The sequence below is a fragment of the Schistocerca serialis genome, chromosome 1 (assembly GCF_023864345.2).
Source record: "Schistocerca serialis cubense isolate TAMUIC-IGC-003099 chromosome 1, iqSchSeri2.2, whole genome shotgun sequence".
Lineage (NCBI taxonomy): Eukaryota > Metazoa > Arthropoda > Insecta > Orthoptera > Acrididae > Schistocerca > Schistocerca serialis.
In genome coordinates this window covers 1189442291-1189469413 of record NC_064638.1, presented here as the reverse complement: position 1 = coordinate 1189469413, position 27123 = coordinate 1189442291, and the positions used below count along the sequence as shown (strand labels likewise).

The 27123-nt window shown below is 43.1% G+C and overlaps 1 protein-coding gene across 1 annotated transcript in view; it reads left to right on the top strand.

Moving 5' to 3' along the window:
• Positions 1-27123, top strand: part of LOC126456503 (glutamate receptor ionotropic, kainate 1) — a 338468-nt gene that overhangs the window by 233038 nt on the left and 78307 nt on the right. The window contains exons 11-12 of the mRNA XM_050092256.1: positions 6726-6983; positions 23933-24130. Of these exons, the coding sequence (XP_049948213.1) occupies positions 6726-6983; positions 23933-24130 (456 nt within the window). The remainder of the gene's footprint in view (positions 1-6725; positions 6984-23932; positions 24131-27123) is intronic.

Below are 27123 nucleotides of genomic sequence, written 5' to 3'. Positions count from 1 at the left end.
ACCAAAATTTCATCCATCCTATTCTGCTCACTACACTGATTCTGGCAGGTTGTGAGAGACGACATACAGATTTCAGCGATTAATCGATAGCACGTTGTATCTCATTCAGCTATGAATAGGTTTATGATCCACACAGAGCTGTGGCGTCGAAGTAGTGAGATGATCTCTGGCATAAAAGACTCACAAAAAATCACCATAACAAGACTAAAAACTTGAGTGTGAGAGTCAGACGGATACATTTTGCAGTGCAAATAAATACAGTGTAACAATAAGTCTCCTGTGAATGATTAAAGATACTATAACAGTTGTTCATTGATGTTCCTGCCGATAATAACTGCTGTTTTGCATGATGTTGAGCAAGGCAAGGATAGTCTATGTTGGAAACACCGCACTGCTATTGTGACAAGTGTCTTATTTGGTAACCAGCCTATCGTAGCTTTAATATTTCTCATTTTCCCATGCATCACCATTCAGTTACAGAGTTCCTTTTCTCTCATATCTATTTAATAAATTAAGTACAATATTGCATGTAATGCATTTAAAATTTCTTCCATATTGTACATCAGGCAAAACGTCATGTTCGGTATTTGTACGGCGCATGCCTCACAACTGAGAAAATCAAACTCCGGTGGCTGCCACGTAAACTTTTTGTTTCTCACCGACTAAAGTCTGTTTTCAACAGTCGTCATGATAAAAAATATGTGAGAACGTACATTACCTCGGTGACCTCTTCTCGTAAATACTTCACTGAACAATCAGCAGAAGGAGAACTGTAATGGTCAATATTAAAAGGGAGCAGATGATATAATTTTCTTTCTGTCCGACATGTTGAACGTGAGAGTTGCAGGTGTTTGCAACTATAGTAAGTAATAAGAAACAAATTACCAGTTGCAATTTTATTTCATAGCACTACCACCAGCTTCAGCCATAAGGGCCATTTTCAGTTGGCTATGAGCCTAGCGATATCTAGGTACACAGATGCAGATTCCACAATGCCACGCTCATAACCACTTGAAAAAAGTCTGTGTCAGGAAACAAATTTGCAGCTGTTGCTGTAATTTGCTTCCAGTTGATTCAACAATAATAACGAGTCACAAAAAAAATCACATCCTGTAAACAAGTCAGGACGTCAACAGTTCTGTATATGGTTTCAGCCAGATAATAATGTTCAGTAAGTACCATTAACATTAAGGTATAGGTTTCTCTAAAGTTCCAAACTCAAGAAAAAAATTATGTTCAGTTATTTGTTATGTGTTTCAGTAATGTATTTATTGTTAAGTGTAGCATATTTTAACAGTATAGTTAATACAATGAGTATTTTTAAATAATGTTTCTCTTTTATATGTTATATGTACAATTTTGTTAAACTGTGTGGAAATGTTTTGGATGGAGCTGGGTTTAGGGCAGGCTGTTCCAACGCTATGCCATAGGCTGCACCCTGGTCACCCCTCACTCTGGCCTGGGGAAGGTGCAGCCAGTATAGGCTATCCGGCAGGTGGTCCTATTCCACCCATTCTGTGCACTCGGCCACCCCTGGCTGCGTGCACCCGATCGGTGCAGTTTAGTCGCGTACGCTAAAGCCGTCGGCACACACACCGTGCTGTCGAACGTTAACGTTGAGCGCGCAAAGTTCAACGTGCTGCTGAACTTTCAGGAACGATGCGACTCGTGCATACGGTACGTGGGCCTCAACGTGGTACACGCGATCGCAAAGCACTCCAGCGGCAGTTGAGGGACGTTTCTATTTCGTAAATCACATTGTTTACTCACCGGGCGCGCGTAAAATTCCCACGTTAGCTCTATTAAAACGCACATTTCCTCCATCGTCCAAGGAAAGGAAAGTACCATGTCCAATCAATAATGACACAGTTTTATAAAAGTTCCATTACAAACAGTGCCGTACAAATTTGGAATACTTCTCCGCATAAGATAAACATTATTTCATCATTCCTACATTTTAGTAAAACCCCAAGGTCAGTCTTACTTTATCATTGTTCCTACCCAGTAGCACAATATTTACAACATGTGAATTGAAGCGTAAAAGTAAAAGGGGCAAAATATTTTTATACAAGCAGCGCAAGCTGTCCTGTAGATTAAGCCAATTGGACAAAGTCACCCCTAAAAAAAAAAATTGAACTTATATTTACATAACATCAAATATTATAGAATATACTTATATTAAACTAATAATAAAGTACCAGAACCCAATAAAAACACGAATGTTAGGAAAAAACTTTTGGAAGTGGCAAGACGCGAACCTCCGCCCCATCAAACTAAATACACACTGCAGATGTCTAATCATAGTATGTTAGTTCCGGCAGAAAACCTTAATCGTAGATATGTTACTAATTGAAGTTTTACTATAACAAATTGTACCAAAAAAATGCGTTTTGGATAGATCTTCAGTGTGTCGCTGGCTTCAAACAGCCTACTCTCATAATACGCAAGTTACAATAATTCTTTTGCCACGAATATGATGTTTCTCATTCTTTTATTGGAACGAATCACACGACTAGCAACTGGTTTTCCAAGGATTCTCAATTTTCTGGTGGTCAGAAACGGCATATATACATATAGGCTTGAAATGAATGCCAATATGGCGCCTCACAGCTCTGTACTGAAGGGAGACAGCGTGCGTGTGACGTTGGTGGCTCATTGGTCAACGGTCAGACGCACGCTCAGAATATATGACATGCCAGATATTGCTCTGCACGTTCGGAAAGACTCCCGAACGTGCTATTCCACGCTATTCCACGCTCAACGCTCAACGTTCGGATGCACGGTCCGTGTGCCATGTGCTTAACGCACGGCTGCGTAACTTGCTCCGATGCCAGTCGTTGTCCACCCCTGGCCACCTGTGCCTGCGGGCTCCCGGCTGCGGACCTCTGGCTCTCGAGCTGTAACAGCCTTTTTTACGGAGGGGTAGGGAAGGGGATGTTTTCGCACAGTTGCCAGGGGCGCAGCCTCCCATAGGTGCGGCCCTGGACACGTGACACTTGAACAGCTGGGGCGCCCACCAGCGGGGGTGGTGGCAGTGCAGCAGCGGAGCAGGCTGTGGCAGGGCGTGTGCGCAGGTGCCGACGGACAAGGAGTCCACGTTCTTCACGTTCCTGGACCCGCTGGCGCTGGACATCTGGTGCCTGGTGGTGGGGGCCTTCCTGCTCGCCTGCCTGTCGCTGTTCGCGCTCGCCCGCTTCTCGCCCTACGAGTGGCGCAACCCGCGGCCGTGGCGCACCCCCGACTTCCTCGTCAACCAGTTCTCGCTCTCCAACAGCCTCTGGTTCGTCACGGGAACTCTGCTGCGACAGGGCTCCGGAGTCAACCCCAAGGTAGCGCCCCAACCACCGTCCGCATCCTGCCTGTCTCACTACCTCTCAACCTCCACGAGTTTCACAGTTACAAATAAGACAGTACTAGCCTGCTGAAGGCAAATCTGCACTACGTTTACAGTTATTAGGTACTCTCAGTCTTTCGCAGCTCCATTACTGGATAAAAGATTCTCTGTTTTCACACCGCGTCAATCGAGATAACTGTCACTGCCAGTCAGGTGGGGACATCTTTCCTATCTCGAAAGTGAGAAGTTTTAATCCCTGTTACGTTGGTGGCGACAACTGTTGAATGTTCGAGAATTTTGTCTGAGCTGACGCTTCTTGGTTTCGGTTGTTTGGGTGAGGAGACGAGACAGCACGGACATCGGTCTCATCGGATTAGGGAAGGACGGGAAGGAAGTCGGCCGTGCCCTTTCAATGGAACCATCCCGGCATTTGCCGGGAGCGATTTAGGGAAATCACGGATAATCTAAATAAGGATGGCTGGATGCGGGATTGAACCGTCGTCCTCCCGAATGCGAGTCCAGTGTGCTAACCACTGCGCCACCTCGCTCGGTGACGCTGCTTGAAAACCGAGATTTATCCGATTCAAACTCGTTTTGACTGAAATTCAATGAAAGGTGGACAAATCGATTAGACTTGAATATCTTTCCAGAAGGATTGTAACAACATTAGCGACGAATCATTTTTCTGCTTTCAAATATAATGCCACAGGGTAACAAAACCGAAAATAAAATACTTGACATGTACGTCGAAAATCTCTGGACTATATCTGTCGGTAGTACTGACTGTTTGCACAGACTTTACGTATTATGACAATGCAAATTTTCCAGTGAAGTTTGATACGTTCAGTTAGTCTGCATTTGTCACGACGACTGAAAAACTGAACAAATCTTGGCAAATATCTCAGTCATTGGTTTCACTGATACCAGTTCATGTCATTGATACGGTATCGATACTTCAATAGACATAAATAGACGGATTATACTTTTTTTTTTCAATAAATGAACTGCCTCTTCGCGAGCTGTAATAATATACGTACTTGTGAACACAGATAAATTTTGCAGTTATCTTTCGTGGGCGGATAATACTTCAACAGATGGTTTGAATTTGACGAAAATATTAACTATACACAGGGTGTTTCAAAATTACACAAACAAACGTGGAGGTGATGTGGAAGGTTTCTTGCGGAACAGAATGAGGATAGGAACCCGTGTCCGGAAACCTCATCCAACGAAGCTATTGTACATCGAAGTTATAGTTGCTGGCACGTGTATATGTACTTTATACACAGGGTGAGTCCATGAAGATGTTAGAAACGTTTGGGGATGATGATGACGTTAAAAACTTTCAGGGATGATGAAGAAGGGTAAATGTACAAATTCGAGTAAAGGAATTCTCGTCCATAGACGAACGAGTAGAAAATTATAAGTGAAAATTGTTCTGCTGCCTCCCAAAATGGAATACACATACCTGTGGTCGTGTTGCTAAAATTGTAGGGCCGAAAAAAGGAAAAAAAATGTGTAGTAAAGGTAGGCTCTGAAATGAGGTCTCAGTACGTGTTCATCTTCGCTATTGTGCAGCAAGTGCTTATAGCTCTTAAGAAATACGTTTTAAAGCCTATGTTTAATGGCCTTTTTTTCTTGTTTTGGTCCATTCTATCACCTCTGAAACTTGCCTACCCTACAATCTTAAAAACAACATTACCGGTATATGTATTACTTGTCTGAGGTATGAAAAAGATTTTCGCTTATACCGTTCACTAGTTCGTTTCCTGTACAGACACCTTACCTTAATCTGATGCAATTATCCTTCTCCATAATCCCTGAAAGAGTGTAACGTCATCATGGAATTACCCTGTATGTAGATACATATACAGGTGCCAACGCCTTTAACTTTGACTCACTGTAGCGTCGTTAGATTACCTTTGCGGCGTGGGTTCCTCTCCTCATTTTCTTACACACCACTTTCTACACGCCCTCCAAGACGTTCGGTATAAATTTCGAAACACCCTGTATAATGAACTTGCTTCTTATGTTTCCCTTTCTTTTCTCATTGGCTTTACCAGTTTCGGTTCATGTTAACATTCTTGGTTGGACTTGCAATGCATTTTTTACTCTCTTGAGTGTGCTCATTTTTCTCTCGTTTCTCGAAAAGCTTCATTTCACAAACACTGTACCAAATAACCTTTTGTATTAGCAGTTATCGCATTAGTTTTTCTATGTGATGTAGGTAGTGTCATAGGCCGCGAAGTTGTTCATGTTTGTCGGTTGACAGTCGCTCACGTCGGACGTGTTTGCGTTTATAGTAGACTACGGATGGGTTTGCTCGAGATGCTGAGATTGAGTAAAAGGGCAGTGAATGGCACATGGGCAGGGAAACTGTATCGGAGACAGTAGGTCAATACTCAGTGAACTTTTATTAGGTTGTGTACCTATGATATTTTCTGTTAGTTACCTGCTCATTTCAGATGGTTTTGATTTAAGCTGTTATTATATGTATGTAATAATGTAATAGTGGTACTTACTGTATTGTAGAAATTTACTACTTGAAACATGAAACAGGGCAGTTTTTGTGTTCTAATTTAGTTTAAAATAAATGATATAGTTGTTATAGATACGGCCACCCAACAGATCTGGAAATTTGGAAATTTGTGGTGAGATCTTATAGGGACCAAACTGCTGAGGTAATCGGCCCCAAACCTTACCCACTACTTAATCTAACTTTCTGTAACTTACGCTAAGGACAACATACACACCCATGCCCGAGGGAGGGCTCGAACCTCCGATGGGGGGATTCGTGCGGACCTCAACAGATCTGTTGAGACACCTATGTAGTTCACAATTCCAATACAAATTCCTAAATTTGTGCACCAAAGAAATATGTTTTACTAAACAGGTGATTTGAAAATACTATTAAAGAGCCATAGATTATCTTGAAAACACGATCTCTCTTGTCCGTAATTCAAATCAATCTTCAGGGGAGATAAATAACAACTATGAATCAAAAAACGTGATTCACATAGCTTTTCGAGTTCTATACGTTGAAATACAGAGCTCAGCCGTAACAAACTCAGACTTGTGAACAACTAAAAGCCTTCTTATTTGGTGAAGAAACTGTTTACAATTGTTGTAACTGTTTGATTCGTGGTTTCCTGTTGCTCCTTTTCCTGAAAGAACCACATTGAATAAGAGTGTTGGATGTGTTGTGTGACTTAACGGAATTTTTCCACAGCTTTTTTTTTATTCGCACCTTGTGTTGTTACACTGGTGGGAGCAGTACGTGCTCGACTAATCTGCTTGCTGTTGCCACACCTCCACTCTGTGGAGTGTAGCGCGCGACCCTGGCGGGGCCGGGAGGCACTACTGACGGCATGTAGCTTGCGGTTCCCGGCAGGTCCCCACGAGCGCGCCGACGCGCCTCTTCTCGTTCATGAACCCGCTGGCCGTCGAGATCTGGCTGTACGTGCTGGCCGCCTACGTTCTCGTCTCCATCACCATGTTCGTGGTGGCCCGGTTCTCGCCCTACGAGTGGCACAACCCGCACCCCTGCGACACGGAGAACGACCTCATCGAGAACCAGTTCTCGCTCGCCAACAGCTTCTGGTTCACCATCGGCACCCTCATGCAGCAGGGCTCCGATCTCAACCCCAAGGTACAACGCTGGGGGTACGTGCTAGGTGTGCTCTGCCGGTCACTTCCCGCTAGTAGCTCCGTAGAGTTGACTGCCCAAACGCAGCACTTTGATAACAAGAAGGACAAATTTCATTGTTTTCCTTGTTTTGGAAATGATAACATTTGCTGTCTGGACTGTTATTAAAGTTGATTATTTATGGCAGGAATTTTAGCTAATGTATCGTTCTCAAGTAACAGCAGTAACAACATAAATTTCTGAAAGAACCAACTGAGTTTTAAAGACACATATATAAGAAGCATGCTGAGCGTCATAGTGGCTATTCATGGTAAGCCGACACAAAGAAAAGAAAAACTTAGTAAGTAAATCCTTCTACTGTCTTTTCACTCCAATTTTAGTATTTAGATACACATTTAGAAGTCACAGCTTAATTATGTCAGCTTCAGTAAGGACCTCCATGACGATATCAACTCGCCAGAAACGTATATATCTGATATTTAAATTTGTTTTAATATTACAACACACTGAAGTATTTCCATACGATCAACACACAAAGCTTTCGGTATATGAATATGTTGGAGTTACTTCATCGCGACATCTTATAGAAACATCAACAAAATTCGCTGACGTTCTCCTCGCGTGTTGACGTCGCACACTTATATAACAACTGAAGCCCTGGTGATCAACCTATGCACTATATTTTCAAAAGCATCTGGACACCTGCTAGTAGACATTCATATAGGATTTTTCCACCCGGCATCTTTATTACGGCTGGCAGTTTGCTTAAGACACTTTCGATGAAGGATCCAAATAACTGTGTAGGATCGGCAGTCCATTCTCCCGCATGAGCCGAAACCAGGGAAGGTAGTGGTGTTGGACGCTCGGGTCTCGGTCGAAGTCGATGTTCTAACTCATCACAAAGCTGTTCCATTCGGTTCAGCTCGGGATAATGAGAAGCCCAGTCCTTTTTTTTAGGAATTTTATTGTTCGGAAACCATTGCCTCGCAGATGTTACTTTATGATATGGTGCATTGTCTTGCTGGTACAAACAGTTATCGTCTCCGAATTATACCCGTTCTGTAGGCAGTCCGCAATGGTGTACAATGTGTTCATATCCTTCCGCACTTAATTTCTGAAGAGCTAAATAAAGCACTCCCAAACCGTCACACCACCTGCTCCATTTTTCACTGTTGGCATTACTCATGAAGGTAGGTAACATTCTCCTGTTACTCGCCAAGCCAAACCCTTCCATCGGATTGTTTCAGACTACAGCATGATTCATCACTCCAAATCACTCGCTTCTCTTCTTCCGCTGCCCATTGGCGTCGCTCTTAATGCCGTTTCGAGCGTCGCTTACCACTGACCACAAAAGTGTTTAGTTTATCAGGGGCTGGTCGACCACTGTGTCTCGTTCTTCCTAAATCCCTACGTACAGCCATTGCGCCTACCTCGACTACTGGTAGCACTCTGGAAGTCACGAGTGACTGCTTCAGATGATTTCATGCGATTTCTTACAACCACCCTCCGCAATGCTCAGAAGTCCCTATCCGTCAAGACCCGAAGTCTGCCTGATATTGATTTAGCTTTAGTATTCCTTTGCATTTCCACTTCACTGTCACAACACCAACAGTCGTCTGAGGCAACTTTGGAAAGGTTCAAATTCCCGTGACAGATTTCTTACTCAGCCTAAATCCAATGACTAGTCCACATACAATGTGACTGACCTTCCCCGACCAACCCATTCCGCTTCTCTACTGACAACATAATACCCCCTACTTCCTTTCGTGACGACTAGAGGTCAGTTCCGCATTACACAGGAGTGACCGAATAATTTTGATAAGACAGTGACTACTGCCGCTTTGAGACGACAGTGGATGAATTCTTGTAGTAAGTTTTCCATTAGAACTACGACCGTCTTAAAGAAGTATTGCGTTTTAATTAGGTAACGTGACATATGGCAGTGGAATGTAGGTAGAACTGTTTCCCTGACAATGCAGAGATTATCTTTGGTCACTTGTAACCACCACGTTCTGAGAGCTTTATTTGTTAAACGTCGCAAAGGGCGCACGCATCGTGATAAATAGGAGAGCAATAGGACGTGAATTTGGTAGGAATTATCTTAGTAAGGAAGATGTCTGCAATACTTTGTGTGCATAATATTTTCGTTCTTAGTGAAGTGCTACGACATTTCATACTGATTACGATTTTGGATTTGAGATGAAATACGTAAACACGGTTATCACGTGGACGCTGTCCTCTCAAGAAGAGCGAGTATTCATCGACGCACTTAATCGTGAGGTAGGACGTCGTCTAACTTTAAAAAGAACTGGCCATTGCCAGCAAGAAAAGACTGAGAATATCATGTACTTCTAAAAACTGAATTTCGTTAACAAGTTATGTTATTAGAGCTATTACTTGAGAATAGCTCGACAGGCAAAATAAATAAATACATTTAATAACAGTCCGGATGGAACATGTCATTTCTAAAATACTGCAGAGTTGCGGACACAAGTAAACGGAAAAACTCTTCTTATTCTTATAACTTGTTCCCACATTAGAGAAAACTTTATGTTTCAGCAACTGAAGCCATTTAAACTATGAAAGCATATAAAAACGCTTCCATCGTTAATATCCACAGCTACACTTTTTGAGCCGATGATAAATTTTTTCAGCATTACCTGTTTTCCCCTTCACCGCGTCAAAAGCTATGTAGTGCGCAGTATAGCCTGCAAGTTCCTTTCTGTACGACTTGCTATTTTTGAGCTTCTTCTGTTTTTAGTCTTCTTCTTATTGTTCTCCTTTATATTGTGTGTACCGGTTCCGTGTCTTTAACAATTTCCTATTGCTATTCAGTACTCTCTAGACGATTGCTATGCATCAACTTGTAACTTACTGCTGTGAAAGGTATCGTCAGTTAACTTGATTATTTCATTTATAATCGTGATAATTAAATGTTCGGTTTGCTAAACTTTTTACACGGTGACGATTATTGAACTGTATGAAATAAAATCGTCATAACCTCTGAAGGGTTAGCGTTAGGACGTTCGAAATGTACGGTCTTCCAGGGGGAATGATGGGAATTACTATGCGCATTTATGATTTGATTTAGCGACGAAGCCCACTTTCATTTGGATGGGTTCGTCAATAAGCAAAACTGACGCATTTGCGGCACTGAGAATCCTCTTGTCGCGATCGAGAAGTCTCTTCGCCCTCAACGGATGACTGTGTGGTGTGCGATGTCCAGTCACGGAATAATCGGTGTGATAATCCTTGATCGTACGGTTACTAACGAACGGTACGTGACTTGATTTCGACAAGATGTAGTTCATGCAAGATGCAGCTCCACCCCATTGAAGCAGGAGAGTGTCTTATGTTCTGGAGGGACACTTTGGGGATCGCATTCTGGCTCTGGGGTAACCAGAAGCCACTAGCATGGACCTCGATTGGACGCCATATTATCCGGTTCTGAACACATCCGACTCCTTTTTGTGAGGCTGTTTTAAAGACAATAAGCCCAAAACCACTGCTGGGCTGAAAACAGCCATTCAAGGTGTCATCAACAGCATCAACGTTCCTAGATTTCAGCGGGTCATGCAGAATTTCGATATTCGTCTGCGCCACATCATCGTCGAGGATGGCAGGCATATCTAACATGTTATAACCTATATCCAAATATCTGTAGTGACAAGTTGAACAAAGTGTGTGCGCGCCGTAGTTGGTAACTATTTTATGATTTTTTAAAAATATACTTCAATAATTGTCACCCTAACTTCTAACCCTTTACTAATGGCTACCATTGAGGGATAAAGGGGAAGAGGAAAATGAAGATATCAAATGCTGGACAATATCAAAGGAGAAAAATATTCAAAAATGAAAACACTGGCTATGGACGGACAAAAGTGGAAGAGGCTTAATCCATGACAACACTTGACAAAATGCAGAATACCATACTACTACTACATTGCCTTCTAGCAGTTCTTTATCACTGTACAAATGATCTCTTGAATTGCAGCCCTATAAAACTGATTACAGACTGGCACTAGAACACAGCATTATCTCTTACATGCCGAGCTATGAGGGCGCGACTCACGTTCCTCGATAGCACGGCTTGAATTTCCATGAGTCACACTGTTTTAATCTGGCACCTCCAATGTAGAGTGAAAACGTCACAGAATTCTGCATTTTTGACCCTACGCTTTTGAGAAAACTTTCATAAAACATGTTTTCGCAGCTAACAGGGGCAGATAGAGAATTATCGCCTTATCAACTTAAGAGCTCATATGTTCAAGTTGCTAACAATGATGGTATACCGAAGAATGAAAAAGAAAACTGATGATCTGTTGGATGATATTTGGGGCTCGCAAACGTAACGTTCAAGAGCGGCAGTTGGAATGTGGAGCTTTGCTTATGGAAGCAAAACTTCACAAAAATGGAGACACATTTATAATACTGTTCAACATGTTAATTGTTGCAAGATGTTCTAAATTCAGAGAAAAGTAGGAGTAAGCTGCACGGGCAGCGTACAATATGTACAATAACCAAGAGACGACAACGAAGTGCTCGGATTAAAAATCTAAGAAACATAAGAAAGGATCAAGAGTGGGCTTGAAGTTCAAGGTGAAAGGGTATCAGAGATAAGATTCGCGGATGACATTGGTACCCTCAGTGAATGTGAAGAAGGATTACCTGGTCTGTTAAATTGAATGTACAGTCTAATGACTGCAGAATATGGTTTGATAGTAAACGGAAAGAATACGAAAGAAATTGGGAGTACCAGGAATCAGATTAGCCATAACCTTAACTTCAAAACACTGACCACGAAGTAAACAAAATTAAGGAATTCTGCTGACTTGGAAGCTAAATAAAATATGACGGATGAAGCATAAGTAGACAAAAAGCGACTAGGGTAGACAAAATGGACATTCCTGGCCAAAAGAAGTCTAATACACTCCTGGAAATTGAAATAAGAACACCGTGAATTCATTGTCCCAGGAAGGGGAAACTTTATTGACACATTCCTGGGGTCAGATACATCACATGATCACACTGACAGAACCACAGGCACATAGACACAGGCAACAGAGCATGCACAATGTCGGCACTAGTACAGTGTATATCCACCTTTCGCAGCAATGCAGGCTGCTATTCTCCCATGGAGACGATCGTAGAGATGCTGGATGTAGTCCTGTGGAACGGCTTGCCATACCATTTCCACCTGGCGCCTCAGTTGGACCAGCGTTCGTGCTGGACGTGCAGACCGCGTGAGACGACGCTTCATCCAGTCCCAAACATGCTCAATGGGGGACAGATCCGGAGATCTTGCTGGCCAGGGTAGTTGACTTACACCTTCTAGAGCACGTTGGGTGGCACGGGATACATGCGGACGTGCATTGTCCTGTTGGAACAGCAAGTTCCCTTGCCGGTCTAGGAATGGTAGAACGATCGGTTCGATGACGGTTTGGATGTTCCTTGCACTATTCAGTGTCCCCTCGACGATCACCAGTGGTGTACGGCCAGTGTAGGAGATCGCTCCCCACACCATGATGCCGGGTGTTGGCCCTGTGTGCCTCGGTCGTATGCAGTCCTGATTGTGGCGCTCACCTGCACAGCGCCAAAGACGCATACGACCATCATTGGCACCAAGGCAGAAGCGACTCTCATCGCTGAAGACGACACGTCTCCATTCGTCCCTCCATTCACGCCTGTCGTGACACCACTGGAGGCGGGCTGCACGATGTTGGGGCGTGAGCGGAAGACGGCCTAACGGTGTGCGGGACCGTAGCCCAGCTTCATGGAGACGGTTGCGAATGGTCCTCGCCGATACCCCAGGAGCAGCAGTGTCCCTAATTTGCTGGGAAGTGGCGGTGCGGTCCCCTACGGCACTGCATAGGATCCTACGGTCTTGGCGTGCATCCCTGCGTCGCTGCGGTCCGGTCCCAGGTCGACGGGCACGTGCACCTTCCGCCGACCACTGGCGACAACATCGATGTACTGTGGAAACCTCACGCCCCACGTGTTGAGCAATTCGGCGGTACGTCCACCCAGCCTCCCGCATGCCCACTATACGCCCTCGCTCAAAGTCCGTCAACTGCACATACGGTTCACGTCCACGCTGTCGCGGCATGCTACCAGTGTTAAAGACTGCGATGGAGCTCCGTATGCCACGGCAAACTGGCTGACACTGACGGCGGCGGTGCACAAATGCTGCGCAGCTAGCGCCATTCGACGGCCAACACCGCGGTTCCTGGTGTGTCCGCTGTGCCGTGCGTGTGATCATTGCTTGTACAGCCCTCTCGCAGTGTCCGGAGCAAGTATGGTGGGTCTGACACACCGGTGTCAATGTGTTCTTTTTTCCATTTCCAGGAGTGTAGTATAAAAAATTGGCCTTAATTTCCGGACGAAATTTCTTAGAATGCACGTTTGGAACATGGCAATATATGGCAGTGAAACATGTTCAGTGAGAAAACAGAGAGAAAAGAGAATCGAAGCGTTTGAGACTTGATGTTGTAGAAAGGTGTTGAAATTTAGGTTGACTGATGAGGAATGAAGAGGTTACTTGCGGAACTGTCGAAGAAGGGAACCTGTGGAAACCACTGACAAAAAGGTGGGATAAGATGATAGGACATGTGTTAAGTCACCAGGGAGCAACTTCCATGGTACTGGAGGATAAAGACTGTGGCGGGAGACAGAGATTGGAACACATCTAACAAAACTGATGACGTGAAATGCAAGTCCTACTCTCAGACGAAGAGGTTGGCACAAAAGGGAAATTTCGGCGCGTCTCATCAAATCAGTCACTATGAGTTAATAAATTTATCCCAGGAATTTATGTTAGTCAGCTTCCTTAAATGTGTTTTCTCCCTTAAATTTTTTCGATACCCTGTTCTCAGTGCTCGTCTTCAGGTTTCCGCATTGTGCAATACAGTAAGTTTCACCAGAATCGGTGGAAATTATGATACGACTATCTGCAAATATGCATTTGGAACTATGCAATGTCTGTTTGCAAACCCATTGCAGGATACTGCCTTGCCTATTGTAAGCAAACATGAGATGAATATCTTAAATTGATGACAGATGTCCTGTAGCAAGTCTGTAGTTGCTTCTTCATCGAATACGTTGAACAATTTCACTGATCAGCACAAATGAAAAAAAAATCCTTAGTCTTCCAGTACTTTAGTCTGTTATCTTGACACGGTACTGTATGCTTCCTGCAGTTAATAAACAACAGGGATTACTTCATTTATGGCTTACTAAGTCATCTTTCCTAAGGAAAGATGATATCTATCAACAATAAAGCAGGTAGTATGCATATGGTATGTCCCCCTCATTACTCTGAAACCTAGTGGTTTCATGCATCACACATTTCGCATATTCCTTTTCACGTAATACGAAATCGATTAGGAGAGAGTGGAGTGTTTATACAAGTGATATAACGGTTCTGAGCATATCAATAATAATCGTTTTATATCTCGTGGCAGGAGACTATAAGTTTATTCTCATTATTTAAAATCACTCACTTTTTTAGACCCATGTCTTCCTTCTTTTCGTCATGTGATTTTCTATAGCCAAGTTCTTCTTCAGGTGTTAGCACTTCATTTTCCATCTATTTAACTGCATCAGAAAAGTTATAATATGGTAGCGATATCCCTCTTTGCGGAGTCGGTTACCCATAAAACTCCGATCACTTATGTTTAAACATTCAGAGCACACCTAGCTTACCTAACGTAAAATAAGCACCCATGTCATTCTCAGCTAGCTGGAAGCATGGCTTGTTTATTTAACTGCATTTTATCGGTACGCACAAACCCTAAGTAGTCTATTTGTCTCTCCAAAGTAGTCCGCAGTCACCCACGTAACCAATGGCCTTTCACAGACCCTGCATGTCTTCAGTTGTAAAATAAGCACCCTATATTTCAACTTCTGTGTTTATTTTAAAATTAGAATATAAATTAAATTATGTTGCTCTGTATGTTTCTTAATTGGTGTTATGTTTGTCTATGGAATGTGCATGAAGAGCTTAAATATTAATTTCATATTTTTTCGGATTTTATAATAATTTTTCGCAAAACGCCTACATTGTTATTTGTTTTGGAATGAATTTTTCTTATCTGTCTACCTGTGGGTGCTTATTTTCGAAGACTTCCAGGGTTGTCTCTGGTGGTGGATTTACGAAAATCGAGAAAGCGTAAACAGGAGAAAACCAAAACCAATATTTTAAACGCACTTTTTTAATATTCTCGGAGAAAATAAGAAATACGTTTGTGAAGTTTTTCGAGCACTACTCTTGATTTCAGAAATCTGGGGTAATAGCCTGAATGAAAATCAGTGTTGCTTTTCTTTCCAAAAGGTCAACAACTGTGCATTCCGACCCTTCCAATTTACAGACGTCTTGGAAGCGCTGCGTCCATAAACGACAGACTCGTAATCTCTGATGCACAGTAGCTGCGCCTGCTGGTCCCAGAAAAGCTACAGTTTGCGTTTGTGGAAGGCCATATTACCAAACGTTTTCCTGCTTATTCAACCCACTTCATATCGTGTAATACTCTACCGACCCCTAGATATAGTCACTTCTCTTTTAACTGTAATGCTAAATATGATTTATATTGAAATACTCGAAATAATTTTGTTCATGGTATAATGAAGTGCCTAAAGTCATGTGGTAATTGACTTTCTAAACCAAGCCAGTGATAGGACATTTCAAGCCTTCAACTGTTCTCGGAAGATTTCCTCTGCGATGTCATATACGAGGTGTCCTTCCGAAGAATCGTCAGGTGCATTTTGCATGACGTTTCAGCAGACATTTGCAATTTAGTTTCTACACTGTGTAGGAGAATTCAACCCAACGTATTTCATGCGACGCCCAATGTCGACGGAAACGTCAATTTAAAGCAGAATTGTACACGCCCATTCGATAGAGTCGTTCCAGATTAGTCTAGTGCGATATCTGTTTTATCGATATGTTTTAAAAAGGACAGTAACACACGACGAATAACCAGTAAGCCAGCAGCGACAGATCCGACCCATCTTGCGCTGACTACTACAGCCAAGCATACACCGCTACAGAGTCGCTGGTGAACTTCGTGTTTTACGATCCTTGTTAATACATATCTAAGAAACAAATATCAGACTACACTAATTTTGGAGCGGTATGTCGAATTGTCACGTAATGTACCGGTTTAAAAATAATTTTGTTTGTAATGGGAAACAAACCTGTGCCTTATGTTTACACTAGGCGTCCCATGAAAAACATGATGAGTAATAATTGTTGGGGTTGACTATAGCTACACAATGCAGAAACGAAATTCCAAATATCTGCCGAAACACAACGGAAAATACGCCTGAAAACTCTTAAGAGAGACACACTGTATACGGCCTCCATAATTGTCCGATTCTTGCAAGTAGTGGAACTCGCTTTGAATGTTTCCTCCGGTTATATCCTAATGACGTGCGATAGTTTTCCGTCCTTATGACGTAGATGGCGAAATGATTCTTTATGTTTCACATAAGAAAACAATCTGACCAGGCGTGAATAATGTTGTCCGTTCTACTATCGTAGCGTAAGTTTCCCAACGTAATACTAATTTTGGCGTCATGCGATACTTTCCTTGTGGCATTTCATTGTACAAAATGGAGTTTCAGTTTTTTCAGCGACATTATTATATTCATCTATGACTGAAAATACAGGTTTTGAGAGTAAAACGAGGCCCTAGTTCCGAGAGCAGTTTACCACTGTATAAGTACTATTCCTTTCCTTCAGACACCTAATGACATCAGCATCGATTTTCGCTATTCTTATGTCATCTATCGAATTGTGCATCTTCGCACAATATGTCTCTGTCATCGGCGGTAAGCCTCAATAAACAGACGTCCTGCGTTACTGCACAGTGTAATTCATGAAGGACTGTTGGTACACTCTTGAAACGGAGGAGAGACACCTGCCGAATTTCCGACCACCAGAGGTACCACTAAAATGGAGCCGCAGTATCAGTTAAGGTATTAAGTCCGATATCTGATAACACACCTTACAACAGAGCGCGTTAGTTCGGTGCCAGTTCTAGAGATGTTATATTTTTGTCTGCGCACTCCTTTTACCGACATTAGTTAGCACCTTACTGAGGTCTTGCAGTGCGAGTCTACTGCTAGAGCGAAATAATACGATGTAACAATCAATCAAGGCCGAAAGAAATTCTGTTGTATAATGTTGGTTCCATTTCTGATATTTCTCACTTACCGACAGCCGCCTTGTAGTATGTATATAACATATAACATGGGTGCAACTGGAAAATGTAGCTCATGACTTTAGGCATTTCACGGTATAGTATTTTTTTGATGGATAGATCTTAGAGATTCGGTGCCATTAATTTTGGTACTGTAACAGTACAATTCCATGGAATAAACACGACGCAGGCTTGTCAGAAATTACTGCTCGTCAGTCTGTCTTTAATACATTTTTAGGGCAGTTGTGTATTCCCTACTCAATTTCTTCGAGGAAAACGTCTCTTGTACTGAGTAAAGATCTTAATAACATGTTACGGAAAATTTATTGTACAGTAATACTGCTTCACAAAAAGGAAGACTGGCCGCTATTGGCTGTACAATTTTCATTTTATTAGCTATTGGCAAATGTCGACTTTATAGTCATTATCAGTCAACATCAAGATATGCTGCTTGGAGCTTACGTCAGTGTTGCTTGATAGTAACTACAGAGTCGAAACTGATCAACAGAAAATTAAACAAAAATTGCCCATAACGAATGATATTTTGTTTTGAGAAGAATATCGAGCCTGTGGACCCAGGTGCAAACAAAATCATCACTATTCCATTAACTGCACAGTATGATTCTTTTATCGCTTAATTTCTGTCAGCGTATGGCAACGTGTAACTTACTCCGATTTGTCATTTACACTTTTTAAATCACAAAAATAACACAAAATAACAGTAATACGAAGTTTCGTGTCTGGAATATGGAATATCATACCGAGACGCATAACACATAACATTGCATAAACAAAACGTTGGGAAGCTGTTCCAGATAAACATTTCTTTTACAAACATTGAATATACACTCCTGGAAATTGAAATAAGAACACCGTGAATTCATTGTCCCAGGAAGGGGAAACTTTATTGACACATTCCTGGGGTCAGATACATCACATGATCACACTGACAGAACCACAGGCATATAGACACAGGCAACAGAGCATGCACAATGTCGGCACTAGTACAGTGTATATCCACCTTTCGCAGCAATGCAGGCTGCTATTCTCCCATGGAGACGATCGTAGAGATGCTGGATGTAGTCCTGTGGAACGGCTTGCCATGCCATTTCCACCTGGCGCCTCAGTTGGACCAGCGTTCGTGCTGGACGTGCAGACCGCGTGAGACGACGCTTCATCCAGTCCCAAACATGCTCAATGGGGGACAGATCCGGAGATCTTGCTGGCCAGGGTAGTTGACTTACACCTTCTAGAGCACGTTGGGTGGCACGGGATACGCGCGGACGTGCATTGTCCTGTTGGAACAGCAAGTTCCCTTGCCGGTCTAGGAATGGTAGAACGATGGGTTCGCTGACGGTTTGGATGTACCGTGCACTATTCAGTGTCCCCTCGACGATCACCAGTGGTGTACGGCCAGTGTAGGAGATCGCTCCCCACACCATGATGCCGGGTGTTGGCCCTGTGTGCCTCGGTCGTATGCAGTCCTGATTGTGGCGCTCACCTGCACGGCGCCAAACACGCATACGACCATCATTGGCACCAAGGCAGAAGCGACTCTCATCGCTGAAGACGACACGTCTCCATTCGTCCCTCCATTCACGCCTGTCGCGACACCACTGGAGGCGGGCTGCACGATGTTGGGGCGTGAGCGGAAGACGGCCTAACGGTGTGCGGGACCGTAGCCCAGCTTCATGGAGACGGTTGCGAATGGTCCTCGCCGATACCCCAGGAGCAGCAGTGTCCCTAATTTGCTGGGAAGTGGCGGTGCGGTCCCCTACGGCACTGCGTAGGATCCTACGGTCTTGGCGTGCATCCGTGCGTCGCTGCGGTCCGGTCCCAGGTCGACGGGCACGTGCACCTTCCGCCGACCACTGGCGACAACATCGATGTACTGTGGAGACCTCACGCCCCACGTGTTGAGCAATTCGGCGGTACGTCCACCCGGCCTCCCGCATGCCCACTATACGCCCTCGCTCAAAGTCCGTCAACTGCACATACGGTTCACGTCCACGCTGTCGCGGCATGCTACCAGTGTTAAAGACTGCGATGGAGCTCCGTATGCCACGGCAAACTGGCTGACACTGACGGCGGCGGTGCACAAATGCTGCGCAGCTAGCGCCATTCGACGGCCAACACCGCGGTTCCTGGTGTGTCCGCTGTGCCGTGCGTGTGATCATTGCTTGTACAGCTCTCTCGCAGTGTCCGGAGCAAGTATGGTGGGTCTGACACACCGGTGTCAATGTGTTCTTTTTTCCATTTCCAGGAGTGTATTTGAAATCAATAAATAAATGTATCAGATCAGCACAGCATATGATTGAAAAACGAGGGAGGAAGCGGATAGGAGCGCTTCAGAAGTACGCTTAAAAAAGGGAAAGAAAAAATAGGCGAACCATGAAGGAGTTAAGCATATAGGTCACAGACTGATATTGATACAAGTATCAACTGAAAATATAAAATTACAAACTTTGTCTGCCGACGGATGAAATGTGACGCCGTAACGCAGTTTCTCCGCGAAGCAGGCAGGGATAGTAAACAGAGTAGCCTTTACGTAGATACCACGGGAAAAAGTCTTTAGGAAGTACTTCCCGTGATCTCAGTTGGACAGTAACTATGCCTTGCAGACAGGCGTGTGACCATATACGTATACGTCAGCATTTGAGAGAGAACGTGTAGTTGGTCTGACACAAGCCAGTTGGATTAATTAGTGAATCGCTCTACATCTGGATAGGAGTGATGCCACTATTCGACGATGTTGATTGGAATGGGTGAACCATGGCCGAACACGGCATTAAGAAGTAAGTGTCGACCTTCAGAGACCATAGAGTGTGAGGACAGGAGCAGCCATTGGGGAGGCACTCAGAGGCCCGGAATCATCATTATTATCTATGCGACGTGCAACTGGTCTTTGGTTAGAGTCATAATGGTATTCAAAATGATGCCCCCAGCAAAGATCTATTGTAATCAGACGACTAGAAACGTCATCTGTACAGGTCTGACACGGGCTGCAACATATCTGTTGTTGCCTCTGCCTGGCAGGCTTTTGGATGACGAGGAGCAGATTAGTGTTTAATGCGCCGTCGACAACGAGGTCATTAGAGAAAGAGCACAAGCTGGAATTACGGAAGGAAGGAGAAGAAAATCGCCTGCGGCTTTTCAAAGGAACCATCCCAGCATTTGCCTTAAGCGATGTAGGGTAGTCATGGACAACCTAAATGAGGATGCCTGGACGGTGGTTTCGACCATCGACATCGCGAATGCTAGTCCAGTGTGCTAACCACAGCGCTGCTCCGTCCAGTTGCGGCTCTTGGATCGGCCGCCTGGTACAAGTCTTTTTATTTATCTCTATTTCGGCGACTTGCGCATCGACGATAATGTGATGATGAGGACTACGCACACCCATTCGCGAGTGGAGAAAATTTCCGACCCGGACGGGAATCAACCCCGAGGCCCTGTGATATAGCGCCAGAAACGCTAACCACAAGACCACGATCTCCTGACTCCAAGGCTGTAGGTATGTGGTGGTCAACAAACTAAAAATTTATTCCGCAGCTTATTTGTTTCGAGATGTTAATTAAAGCTTGTGACAAATCGTTGTGTATTTATGTTATTTGTCCCCACTGCAAATCCAGCCACCTTCTGAAACAACACCCCCATCTACTCTTATAAATACACTGACGCAAAAATTCGCAACACCAAACAGTAAATAATGTAGACCAAGGAAATTTGAGGAATACATGTCACTAGTTAACATATTTAAGTGATTAATAGTGCAGAACCACAGATAACGCAAGCGCGAGATAAGCCGTTGCAAATGTGATATAATGGTACATTAATAACCGGTGTAAGGACAGATCACTGAATGCAAGCATATAAACGTGCATGTATTGTGTTGTACATAAATACGCTGTTTAAACTCCTCTGAATATATCAATTTTCCTTAGTAACCGTATCAGTTCAATTTTTTTCTAATAGTTCGAGAATATGATGGGGACCCATAAACTAGTATAGTTTCACTAGTCAACGCTCTTTGATTATTACAGTAGAAAAGACTGATTCAAAAAGCTAATTATTCACTTCATTTGGAGTAGTTCATAATTTACTTTGCAAGACAAAAAAAAAAAAACACCGGGCTTAATTAACTTAAAAAAGAACCATTCATGATAAAAAACAAAACCACACCATTTTTCTTCTTGTTAGATCTGTTGGATGTGCAATGTAGGAGAAACGCAAAATGAAGACTGCTCGCGCAGTAAAATTAAACATTCGTGAAGTCATTGCTCATAACAAACTTCAATAATTCATAAACATGATTAATATCCAAAACATACGTTGTGTAAACCGAACAAAACCAGAACGCTCTCTGTCATAAAGACTTTCAAACACGAAAATGTTGTAAAAGAACGAAGAAGTATGCACTATGAGCTCATTAGGGATACTGTACAGGCTAGGTTAGGGACAGGATGGGAAAGGAAATAGGTTGTTTTATTTATTCGGTGGAATCATTCCCGCCGTAATCCTTCATCAAATAGGGAACAATGAAAAACCTAAATCTGAATGGTAGCAAAGAATGTCCGAATTCCAGTTCTCTCGACTGCGAATCCTATGTGCTAAACACATTCCCACTTCGTGCCAACAACGAAATCTGAACATCCTCGTAAGATGCATAGGTAGCAGAGGGATTGGAGATAAATGTCGCGCGTCTCATTAACATTCCGCAGTATGGGTGTGTAGTAGCAAACGGAATTATGTAAATTTCACCCATTAAAAATAAATCTGTTTAGAAGATACCCAAGACGGTAGTACTCGACACATGTTATCCGACGCAGATTTTCCCTTTGAAATCCGGTGTATAAACTGAAGAGCACACCAAGCTCTTTGACGCGTGGCTATTCGTGCCGAGTAATGTGACGTCAAGACACTGCCCTTACATTCAAGAAAGCGCTGTTTGAAATATCCGTCTGGTTATACAGTTTTATGTTTTCCGTAGTTTCCCTGAATCCCCTATTTGGCAAATATAACGACGGTTCCTTTGAAAACTTTTGGGTGAGTCCTTTCCACAATCCAAGCTTGTGGTGCATCTCTAATAACCCTGACGTCGGCAGAACTTTAAATTCTGATTTCTCTCCTCTCCTTTTGACCATTCCTGTTAAGTAGTCAACCGAAACGGTAAGCAGCCAAAACATGAAACACTCATACCTTGAAGAACATGTTTCAATACTTTTACATAGACAGGGGTGATTCAAGAGAAAGGTACATGCTTTGAGAGGTGATATTATTGGTGATTCTGAATAAAAACTTCAAATGAAGATGAGCCATTTTCTTAACAGTATGTAACATACAGCTGTTTGACAGTAACGGGCCTCAATTGCCTGTCTCCTTCACCAGCACTCATGTGCGAATACAAACGAAGTGACATTAGGCTACATGGTGTTGCCTTTCTGATCATTTTAATGCGCAATTCAACAACTCAGTTAGATTATTTACATTACAATAGATTCATTACATTACATTACATTAATTACTTTACTTTAGATTACTTATTCCATTAGGTTACTGTTCGTGGGGTTGGCTCACGAGAGAAGTCTACAAGCGCAGGTGGACACAAAGGAAGAAGCTCTCGCTTGTATTTTACGTGCATGTGTCCAAGTGAAGGACCGTACGAATGAGCTCAGATCAGCAACACAGTCGCTGTCAAAAACAGCTGCAAAACGCACTGCAGTTGAGGGTGGACGTTTCGATCACCTTTTGCGAGAAAATTTACACAATCAAACGCGACGTTGGATCCCAATGTTTCATTTACTATCACTTGCATTTGTCCTTTGTCCATTTTTCATTAGTTTCCTAGCAAACTATTAAGAATAGGAGGTACTTTCACATGACGCTTTGTGTTCGGAATCACAAATTCTGTCACACCTCAAAGCACGTAATTTTCCTCCTGACTCACGCCATATATGTGACTGCACATCCTACGGAGGGTATTTAACGACTTTCTGTTTTAGTTAATTGGAATATCCATCGAAAGTAAAAATACTGTGTTGTAAGTATAAGACAAACTCGTACCATGCCGAGTAAAAACAGACTCTAACTTTGCAAGAAACAGACTCATCAACCATGACATCATATGTGCCAAGCTCATGATAGACTTTTAAAGTCTGTACCCAACTTCATATAATGTTCTTATCGGGAATTTACGTAAAGTTTCCCTACTACGGAACAGGGCCTGCAGAAATAGAGAACCTCACTACGTTTCCCTGTGACTAAATTCTATCGAGATATTTAACTGATCAAATCCTACAGCAGTGAAGGAAATGGACAAAAGAACTGTGCCGGTTTTTATACAAAAGGGGGAAAATTTATAAACAAAATGTTCGTCATCCTTTGGATTTTGGATTGAGTCACAGTTTGGTTGGTTGACTTGGGGAAGGGAAATCGGCCGTGCCCTTTCAAAGGAACCATCCCGGCATTTGCCTGAAGCGCTTTAAGGAAATCACGGGAAACATAAATCAGGTTGGCCGGACGCGGGTTTTAACCGCCGTCCTCCCGAATTTGAGTCCTGTGTGCTAACCATTACGCCGGTGAATGAGTCGCACGCAATGACCGATCTGAGACGAGTAATTTTCTGACGAGTTCTGCAGTTGTGTGATTACTTGCTGTATTTCATTGCTGATACTACCACCATAAGGTATCCACATGTCCCTGGCGATGACGTCATCGTACAAGACCTGTAAGTGCAGGCGGGAGCTTGGTTCACAGGCCACATCGACGCGCATCGTGGGCGGCATCTGGTGGTTCTTCACGCTGATCATCATCTCGTCGTACACGGCCAACCTGGCCGCCTTCCTCACCGTGGAGAGGATGATCACGCCTATTGAGAACGCCGAGGACCTGGCGGGGCAGACGGACATCTCCTACGGCACGCTGGACAGCGGTTCCACCATGACGTTCTTCAGGGTAAGCTATTCCAGGTTCTTTGACCACCTTACGTTGATAACATTTTAAGTTATCAGATGTTAATTTTCTTACAGTCAGTCGTTTCTGATTAGATGGGAACACAAAACCTACCAGAGCGTCCAAAACAGTTCTCTAACAGCGTGTATAAGCGGACAAGAAAGAAAATTTCCGGACTTCCCGGTTAAAAATACAGTTTTTCCCGGATGAAAATACAATCTTTCCCGGGATAAATACGCTTGTTTCCAGGGTAAAGTACATTTTACCGTATTAAGTAACAATATACTTGCCCTCGAAGCTGTAAGACTTATCGATCCTTCCAACGGTGAATGTTTTATATACCGTCACAGAACTCCCCAGTTCGTTAGGAAACGAAAGCCGGCAAAAATCAACGTTTTGGGAAGATCACTGATGCGCGGCAACGTTTCCACTGCATATTTCCTTATTACGAAAGTATAACTCGAATTCCACCAAATACAGAACGGGAGCTCCCGAATCGAGATAGGAGCGCTCTTTCGTCAGCCAGTCACAGTTTGCGTCACGTGATCTCACCAGCCAATGACAGCAGATATTCAGAACATATGACACGCGATGTAGTCTGCGTCTAGCAACATCACTGTTAAGTAGCGTGAACACATAAATAGGAAAAGTTAACGGTTCAAATTAATAAACACACAGCATAGCTACGAGAAAAGCTAAGTTTTCAAATATAACATTGGCCGTCAAATATTTTTTGCTATTTTTTTAGAGGATGTAATTAGGCACGACTCTAAGAGCACAGCTTAAACTGCTACAGCTGATTATTTTTGACAAGTACGATTATGAATTACACTGCTGAACATAGAACGTTTCGTGGGTTACTTGGCTGAATACATGTTCCGTCCAGCACTTCGACTTTCCCTCAGAAAAGCCAATTTCGTGTGAAACTGCTCAAGAACGCACAATGTAGGCCTACTTTTTTGAAGGATAATTATAGTTTTTGCCATCGCTATTGCATAATTCGTAATGAATGAAACAACTAAAACTAAACTTGAAAGTAGGTCTTCTTTAGAGTGCGTTACCCTTTAAGATATATGAAACACAAATGTGTCAGTAAAATTCTAACAATGGCATAAATGGCTGGTCTTCTGGGCCCAAAATTTCTGTATGTGGATAGTTTTCAGTGCTAAGCTTTGAATGAGAGTCTAATGCTCCGTGGTTTAAGAAATGCACCGCACATTCTCACACGTAACATAATTCATCTTGGGTAAGTACTTTGAAAGTAACGCTTCTCAAACCACCTTTCACAATATTTTCCCGCGACCTATTAGAAATGTCAACAGCTGTGGCGTCACTCTCATCGAAACGAGGCCCACGAGAAAGACGTATCGAAAGCAGTTTGTTGCTACGAAGTACGATAAATTTTGTTGGCGACAGATGCTTGGGTGTGCAGTGTGTTTTTTGGTTGTAAATCGCGGATACTATTTGCAACATAAGTTCTATTTTTATGTTGTTCTCTCGTTTATGTTTAACTGCAGCAGTGCTATTCTGTAGTATGGTTGATAGTTAGTGACTCTACAGATTCGGCAAGTTTGTTTTTGCATATTCGATTATTGGATAAAATATTTTTCTTTGCGATATCACAGATAACTCTGAAACCAATACCGTCTTCAATTACTTACATTACCTGAGAAAGACATAATTCATAAATACGATAAATGACGTCAGCTCATATACAGTATTATTCATGAAAGTCTTTTTAAGTAGGCGCCAGATGTACATGTCTTAACATACAGGGTATTTCTCCTGCTCGTATCGATGCCGTTTTATACAGCTCGTAAAATCCACGAATGAGATTTCCAAATCCTCTCGCTCGCTGCGTGTAAACTATTTTTCCTACAAAAACATGAATAGGATCTTTTTATAGGAAATTTAATGTAGTTAAATTTTGTACTGAGATACGTTTCCTCTAGAGGCCGTAGTTTTCGAGTTATTCAAGGAAAACCTACAAAAGTGAGCTTCAAACGAACAGTCAATTCCACACTCAGCCCTCATCGGTTATGATTTATAATAAGATAGTCGTTCAATAAGTAATACCCCACATTTTTTTCTCAAAAGATATTTACTGTTCATAGTCAGAATTTTGTGACAACATACATCAACAGGTCTTCTCCGTGTCCTATTTTTCTACATTCTAGCCATACGCCAACGTTGTGGAAGAGCTCGTATTCCGTCCTGGTAAAAGTTTTTGTCCTGTAGGCGCAGTCATGTTTTCACTGCATGACTGACACTCTCGTCATCTTCAATGTGTGGTCCCCATTGAGAATCTTCAAGCGGCCCAAAGACATGGAAGCCGGAGGGTGTCAGGTATGGACTGCAGGGTGGATGGGTAATGATGTCCAACCCAATTTGGCCATGTGTTCCCGGGTTCTCAGACTTGTGTTTGGGCGTGCATCATCGTGTCGGAGCAAGATTTCTGCTGGATTCTTGTCCGATCGAACACTTCGGAAACGGTTCTTGAGTTCATTCACACTCTTCACGTATTCCTCTTAATTGAGGGTGGACCCTCTTGGCATCACATCCACGAGAATGACGCCATCACAATCCCAGAAGACTGTCACCTTGACTTTTCCGGCAGAGGGATTTGTCTTACATTTCCTCTTTTGCGGTGAATGAGGATGATGCCACTCCATAGACTGCCATTTTGTTTCCGGCGGAGAGTGGTGCTCCCAGATTTCGAACTCCGTAACGATCCGTGACAGAAAGGCTTCTCCGTCGGTCTCAAAGCGCTCCAACAATTCAGATGAAATGGCCTTTCTTTGAATTCTGAGCATTCGTGGAACCCATCGTGAGCACGTGTTTGAATATCCTAGTCTCTATCATTGCAGACGTTGTCGAGTTGAAGCGCTAGTCGGCACGAATAACGGCATCCACAAGAGTCAGCATGTCTGGAGCAGTGGCTGTGACAGGACGTCCCGAGCGTGGCTGATCATGGAGCTCTGTTCCTGCATTTCCTG